This window comes from Oncorhynchus clarkii, chromosome 9 (genome assembly GCF_045791955.1).
Source record: "Oncorhynchus clarkii lewisi isolate Uvic-CL-2024 chromosome 9, UVic_Ocla_1.0, whole genome shotgun sequence".
Lineage (NCBI taxonomy): Eukaryota > Metazoa > Chordata > Actinopteri > Salmoniformes > Salmonidae > Oncorhynchus > Oncorhynchus clarkii.
Window position 1 is genome coordinate 14,736,731 of NC_092155.1, and position 8,392 is coordinate 14,745,122.

General features: G+C 40.0%; 1 protein-coding gene across 1 annotated transcript; it reads left to right on the forward strand.

The window, feature by feature from the left end:
* Positions 1–580: 580 nt before the first annotated feature.
* LOC139415946 (butyrophilin subfamily 1 member A1-like) lies at positions 581–3,151 on the forward strand. The gene is made up of 5 exons (XM_071164139.1): positions 581–832; positions 1,206–1,235; positions 1,914–1,939; positions 2,048–2,074; positions 2,218–3,151. The coding sequence occupies exons 1-5, from the start codon at positions 825–827 to the stop codon at positions 2,739–2,741; spliced, it is 615 nt and encodes a 204-aa protein (XP_071020240.1). The 5' UTR covers positions 581–824; the 3' UTR covers positions 2,742–3,151.
* The last annotated feature ends 5,241 nt before the right edge of the window (positions 3,152–8,392 follow it).

The window sequence follows — 8,392 nt, forward strand, 5'->3', positions numbered from 1 at the left end:
AACCAAAATAATACATTGGTGAATTAATTGGAAACTTGCACATTTGTAACAAGCATGTTAACAAGCATTTGTTGTTACACCACTATAATTACAGACCACAATTACCACCTTAGGTGGTAATTCTGCCAGACATCCTTCCAATCAATAGCCTCATCATCAATAGCCAAATCCTTTATACTTTCAGGTGCGACATTCCCTACAGGCATAACCATTTGGTAAATCTGTCTAAGAGTGTGTTACTACCTCAATGCCAAGAGGCACAACACAGTCTTAGAAAAAAGGCTCCAAAAGGGTTCTTAAGCTATCCCCATATGATAACCCTTTTTGGTTCCAGGTAGAACACTTTTTGGTTCCATGTAGAACCCTAGATAGCACTTTTTTTCTAAGATCTACAACACATGAATAGGTGTTATGATACAGCACACACTGAGTATACATACAACTTGCAGTAACTAAAATGGCCATGGGGGGAAGTATTCCTATAAAGTACTGAGGAAGCCAATAGCATACAATGTGTTGTCTTGATAAAACCTGGACCCTCCCAGTTTCCTCCCATGTGATTCTTGCTGGAAGGTGACAACGGACTGCTTACACATTAACCAGTGGAGCTGCAGTATGTTGTCTCCTTATCCATTTTTTCTGATCTCATATGGCCACAGCATTTAGCATTAGCAATTTGGTAAATGGGTACTTGGTATAAATCACATTTGAAAATATAAGTGGTGATATACCACAAAACAGGACAGACACAACATAACTGTCTGAAAAATAATCACCATAAGAACTGGAAATCTCTCTCTCTCTGATACAGTCTACTTAGTAAAATGTCAAGGTAAGCATTTTTTTCACTTCTTTTTGTGGTAACAATATAAAAGTTTATGGCATCATGCTTCCTTTAAATTTGTCTCTTGGTTTTTGTTAGCAATGTGAATCAGGTTTAGTGGACGTGAAATGAGGCTGACAATATCTTTATAGGCGCTGTGGCTGAGAATTGGAAAAAACAGAATTATTCTGGGACTACTTAGGACTATTTAATTGTTAGCTGTTACCAATTAGCCACCACCACCATGGGTAAAGCTGCTTGGATACAAACCTAAACCATTACCCTAAATACATGAATTAACCCCTGACTATTATATTCATTACAACTATAGTACATATACCACTGGATCAAAATAAGACACAACTCTTTCTTTCTTTTACAGGATGTTGTGGCTCAAAAACAGAAGACCAGAGTAAGTTTGTTTTCTTCTCTTCTCTGCATGAAAAGATTATGATGGGTATTTGTCTTTCAAAATAATAAATGTATTGTTCAACACCATGTTACTTTATACAGTGCCAATCATCAGGGATTCAACAAAGGATAAGAGTACGCTTTTAGTCTGTTAATACAAATACTTTTAGTGGATCATTTAGTGGATAATTTAGTGGATAATTTAGTGGATCATCATCATAATACAAAATAACACAATCATGAGTCGGTAGATTCTATTTTAGTACATTAAACAACAGAATCATGCAATTGATGGAAAGCATGCGCAGTTACAGTGTCTGTCAAAATATTTCAGATGAAGATTGTATATTTAAAATTATTTAAGGAGAATTCTATTGTTTTGGTGATATGAAGGTTATGACTCAATTGCAAGGCAAGAAAACCCTTTACAGACAGGAACTCAGTTCAAACCATCTCCTAAGAAAGGTGTGAAGTATATTACATCAATACAGTTGGTGCTGTGTATATTCTGTGTAAGCACCAATGTTGCACCAACTTACCCTAGTGCACACTCTTACCCAAGCGCATCAGTATTAAGTCAGTATATATTTTGTAATTACACAGTATCTTTCACAGTTATTAACTTTGTGTTCCATACCTTATTCTGGTTTATCATTGCAATTGTAGATGCATCAGCCAGATCCAGGAAGAACACTGCAGAGTTCGGTAATGTGTCTCTTGTAAATACTATATAATACAAAGTAATGTTCATGTGAAATGTGAGACAATGAATTTGTCACTGTTACGCTTAAAAATGTTTTTTTCTTTCTCCAGATATAAATCAAGCACGCTCACATGAAGGTAATGGGCTCTGTCAACAGAATCAGTTTTTCAAATCAATTAAATACTTAATGAAATTAAAATACTTAATTTGCCCTACATGCCTAATTTTATAATCAATGGAGATTATTTTGTCATTTAATCTGTCTTCCCATTCTCCACAGTGGATGTTACTCTGGATGTGGACACAGCTCACCCTAAGCTGAAGATAAATGGGAAATCACTACAGTGGATAGATGAATCACAGCAGAGAAACATTAACATTGAGAACTGTTTTGATGAAGAGCCTTTTGTGTTGGGCAATATGGGCCGTGCATGGAAGAGTTACTGGGAGGTGAATGTGAAGAAGGATGACTGGGTGCTTGGCGTTGCCAAGGCAATGGCTCACAGGAAGGGGCCACTGGTTTTCAGACCAACAGGTGGCTTCTGGGTAATCAGACTTTCCAATGGGCAATGTCTTAAAGCAATGGAGGATGAAGAACATGTTCTTGACAAAGGTATTCCAGATAAAGTTGGTATCTATCTGGATTATCAGGAAAAGAAGGTGACTTTCTTTAATGCAGATGACGGTTCACTCATCTACTCATTTATTGATGGACCAAGTTATCAGGATGATGTCCTGCCACTTTTCTCACCCTGGAACAATGATGCAAAACCAATCGCAATTTTGTCCATCACAGCAACATAGAAAAACATAATTGATCATATTCCCTGTCTGTCAATAGCTTATCATGGTATGAAGCTATGTTAATATTTTTGTTAAGTAATATCCAGAATTGTGGCTAAATTTGTATGATCCTTTGCTGTCATCTAACCATCTAACGTTGTGTTCCATTATTTGTATTAATATATTATTTGTTCATTATTTCAATAGATTTTTGTGTATGAAATTAAACAATCATTTTGTTTTAAAATATTAAATGTTGATTTGTGAAAAATACAAGATCTTATTTGGTATCTGGATGTAGATCTATTGATGACTAGGATTGAGAAAAACAACGACCTTCTATTGGCTTGTTTGTAGTTGTTTTGACAAGTTTGGTAATCATCCATCACGTAAAACTTTGATTATATTGACAATGACCAAGCATGAGAGCTGGATTGATGGCAGCATTCGTGTGAAACTGAAAGCGCGAACCACTGCTTTTAATCAGGGCAAGGTGTCTGGTAACATGACCGAATACAAACAGTGCAGCTATTCCCTCCGCAAGGCTATCAAACAAGCTAAGCGCCAGTACAGAGACAAAGTAGAATCTCAATTCAACGGCTCAGACACAAGAGGCATGTGGCAGGGTCTACAGTCAATCACGGACTACAGGAAGAAACCCAGCCCAGTCACGGACCAGGATGTCTTGCTCCCAGGCAGACTAAATAACTTTTTTGCCCGCTTTGAGGACAATACAGTGCCACTGACACGGCCTGCAACGAAAACATGCGGTCTCTCCTTCACTGCAGCCGAGGTGAGTAAGACATTTAAACGTGTTAACCCTCGCAAGGCTGCAGGCCCAGATGGCATCCCCAGCCGCGCCCTCAGAGCATGCGCAGACCAGCTGGCCGGTGTGTTTACGGACATATTCAATCAATCCCTATACCAGTCTGCTGTTCCCACATGCTTCAAGAGGGCCACCATTGTTCCTGTTCCCAAGAAAGCTAAGGTAACTGAGCTAAATGACTACCGCCCCGTAGCACTCACATCCGTCATCATGAAGTGCTTTGAGAGACTAGTCAAGGACCATATCACCTCCACCCTACCTGACACCCTAGACCCACTCCAATTTGCTTACCGCCCAAATAGGTCCACAGACGATGCAATCTCAACCACACTGCACACTGCCCTAACCCATCTGGACAAGAGGAATACCTATGTGAGAATGCTGTTCATCGACTACAGCTCGGCATTCAACACCATAGTACCCTCCAAGCTCGTCATCAAGCTCGAGACCCTGGGTCTCGACCCCGCCCTGTGCAACTGGGTACTGGACTTCCTGACGGGCCGCCCCCAGGTGGTGAGGGTAGGCAACAACATCTCCTCCCCGCTGATCCTCAACACTGGGGCCCCACAAGGTTGCGTTCTGAGCCCTCTCCTGTACTCCCTGTTCACCCACGACTGCGTGGCCACGCACGCCTCCAACTCAATCATCAAGTTTGCGGACGACACAACAGTGGTAGGCTTGATTACCAACAACGATGAGACGGCCTACAGGGAGGAGGTGAGGGCCCTCGGAGTGTGGTGTCAGGAAAACAACCTCACACTCAACGTCAACAAAACTAAGGAGATGATTGTGGACTTCAGGAAACAGCAGAGGGAACACCCCCCTATCCACATCGATGGAACAGTAGTGGAGAGGGTAGCAAGTTTTAAGTTCCTCGGCATACACATCACAGACAAACTGAATTGGTCCACTCACACAGACAGCATCGTGAAGAAGGCGCAGCAGCGCCTCTTCAACCTCAGGAGGCTGAAGAAATTCGGCTTGTCACCAAAAGCACTCACAAACTTCTACAGATCCACAATCGAGAGCATCCTGGCGGGCTGTATCACCGCCTGGTATGGCAACTGCACCGCCCTCAACCGTAAGGCTCTCCAGAGGGTAGTGAGGTCTGCACAACGCATCACCGGGGGCAAACTACCTGCCCTCCAGGACACCTACACCACCCGATGTCACAGGAAGGCCATAAAGATCATCAAGGACATCAACCACCCGAGCCACTGCCTGTTCACCCCGCTATCATCCAGAAGGCGAGGTCAGTACAGGTGCATCAAAGCTGGGACCGAGAGACTGAAAAACAGCTTCTATCTCAAGGCCATCAGACTGTTAAACAGCCACCACTAACACTGAGTGGCTGCTGCCAACACACTGACACTGACTCAACTCCAGCCACTTTAATAATGGGAATTGATGGGAAATGATGTAAATATATCACTAGCCACTTTAAACAATGCTACCTTATATAAATGTTACTTACCCTACATTATTCATCTCATACGCATACGTATATACTGTACTCTATATCATCGACGGTATCCTTATGTAATACATGTATCACTAGCCACTTTATACTATACTATGCCACTTTGTTTACATACTCATCTCATTTGTACATACTGTACCCGATACCATCTACTGTATCTTGCCTATGCTGCTCTGTACCATCACTCATTCATATATCCTTATGTACAGATTCTTTATCCCCTTACACTGTGTACAAGACAGTAGTTTTGGAATTGTTAGTTAGATTACTTGTTATTACTGCATTGTCGGAACTAGAAGCACAAGCATTTCGCTACACTCGCATTAACATCTGCTAACCATGTGTATGTGACAAATAAAATTTGATTTGATTTGATTTGATTTGATTTGATTTGGATTGCCAGAGTTTTGACTCAATATATTGACCCTGTAAAGCCTGAAGTTAGTTGTTCAGTGTAACATCTAGGTGGACCGTCTTTTCATTACAGACATTTCTAGCATGCTAGTTCAATCAGTGTGTGATATAAAGTGATTCTATGATTTGTTTTTAAAAGAACTATGACTGTATGATATGAACATGAAAAAACACCAATATGACAAATGAGTTTGACAAAACTGAATACATTAGTCTGTCTATACATCTTTGTAACAAGGGATATTTAGTAACTTTACAATATTGAGTATATATAGAACCAATATAGAGATTTTAGTCGATTTTTACAGTTACAGACAAAAAAAGGGCAAAACATTTCATCTCACATCGCTCAGGATCTGTTTCTGTGAAATAAAACAAGTAAAAGATTGAAGTAACGCAATCTTCACAGTTGATAATTACTAAAGCTAAATAAATACTCAAACAATGGAAGATAATCCGCCTTGCACTCTACCCATCAGTTATTTTCCCCATGGTTAAATAAAACCACATAGAGTTTTGTGTTTTTTAAGAGTACTAATAAAACCACAGAGTTTTGGGTTATTAGAGTACTAATAAAACCACAGGGTTTGGGGTTATTCGAGTACTAATAAAACCACAGAGTTTGGGGTTATTAGAGTACTAATAAAACCACAGAGCTTGGGGGGTATTAGAGTACTAATGAAAACAGAGAGTTGTGGAGTATTAGAGTACTAATAAAACCACAGAGAGTTTGGGGGTATTAGAGTGCTAATGAAAACAGAGAGTTGTGGAGTATTAGAGTACTAATAAAACCACAAAGAGTTTGGGGGTTTTAGAGTAACTAAAAAAGTCACAAACACATGCATTAGTAACAAAAGACTGAACAAACAATGCTATGGCCTTGCTGTCAACTGCAATCTTTTACAGGTTCACTTCTCAGCATGAGGAGGGTATCGCTTGTCAGATGGGTGAGATATTGAGTTCCTCTTTATAACCTAACAACTGGCCAAAGAAGGGATAGAGTTTCTTAGTAAATGTAAAAGTGAAAGAGTGGATGTGGCATTTCTTCTCAACATTGAAAAATACTATCCACTAACACTCCCAGCTTCAGAGGGAGTGTTAGTGGATAGAGTTCAGCGGGAAGTACAGTAGGAGACTGCTTTCAATACTTTGTTTTCCAAACGTATGCTCCAGTAGGCGTTCTCTGGAATCATTTGGATGTTTGAACCTTTGTTCTCTGGATCCTGTGACTCCAACACTGCACTGAGTCTTCTCTCCCATGTAAACATCCCAGTAATGTTTACCTGTATCACATCCCTTCATTTCAAATACAGTGCTTTTCCTCAAACCTCTTCTCAGTTCCATTCTCTCTCCATAGGTCTCCACATTTGACTGATTTGAGATTGTGCATTTATTTTTTTATTTTTTTATTAACCTTTCTTTAAAACCTCTTGAGACTAGGGGACAGTATTTTGATGTTTGGATGAAAAACATACCCAAATGAAACTGCCTATTTCTCAGGCCCAGAAGCTAGAATATGCATATTATTGGCAGATTAGGATAGAAAACACTCTAACGTTTCCAAAACTGTCAAATGTTGTCTGTGAGTATAACAGAACTGATATTACAGGCGAAAACCTGAGGAAAATCCAACCAGGAAGTGCTGATATCCTGAAACCTCTCTGTTCCATTGCATGCCTTCCCTCCATTTAAAGGGATATCAACCAGATTCATTTCCCTATAGCTTCCACAAGGTGTGAACAGTCTTTAGACATAGTTTCAGGCTTTTATTCTGAAAAATGAGCGAGAATGATCACATTGCGTCGATGGATAGCTAGGTGTCCCCAGAGTTTTGCATGCGCAAGCAGCTTTGAGCAGACCTTTTCTCTCTCTCTCCTATTGAAAAGGCTACTGCCCAGTTGAAATATTATCAATTATTTATTGTAAAAACAACTTGAGGATTGATTATAAAAAACGTTTGACATGTTTCTACGAACTTTATGGATACTATTTGGAATTTACGTCTGCCTGTCGTGACTTGCACGAGCCTGTGGATTACTAAACAAAACGCGCCAACCAAATGGAGGTTTTTGGATATAAAAATAATCTGAGTGCAAACATCCGAAGATCAACAAAGGTAAGCGATTCATTTTATTGCTTTTCTGACTTTCGTGACCAATCTACTTTGCTGCTAGCTGTTTGTAATGTTTTGTCTGCTGAGAGAGATGTCTTCACAAAAACGCTTGGTTTGCTTTCGCTGTAAATCTTTTTTGAAATCTGACATGCCAGGTGGATTAACAACAAGCTAAACTGTGTTTTGGTATATTGCCCTTGTGATTTCATGAAAATTAAATATTTTTATTAATTTAATTTCAATTTGGCGCTCTGCAATTCTTGAGCATGTGTGTTCGTGAATCTTAACCACCTCAGGTTGATGTCTGCGCCACCGTGAAAATCTAATTAGCATAATAAAAAAATCCCCATAAAAATCTGTCAGATTAAACTAGAGATGTGGTCAAATTGATGCAAAGAAACAACAACTAAAGGACACCAATAGAAGAAGAGACTTGCTTGGGCCAAGAAACATGAGCAAGCTGTAGGCTGTCTTGTCATTGTTGATGATCAGACCTACTGTCGTCTGCAAACCTGATGATTGAGTTGGAGGCGTGCGTTGCCACCCAGTCATGGGTGAAGAGGTAGTACAGGAGGGGGCTGAGCGCACATCATTGTGGGGCCCCAGTGTTGAGGATCAGCGAAGTGGAGGTGTTTTTTCATTATTATATGGCAGTATCTTTTTACTGACACAACCTTGTCTTGTGAGACTTATTCATGAATCTGAGCATACAGATTCATGAGCCTTTTATGTGCGACCACAGTATGTGACCTGTGTTTACGATTGGCAGACATTTAGCAGTGTGAGAAGGGCAGGGAGGAACTACCTTGATCTACACAAACAAACTAAATTACTTTTTA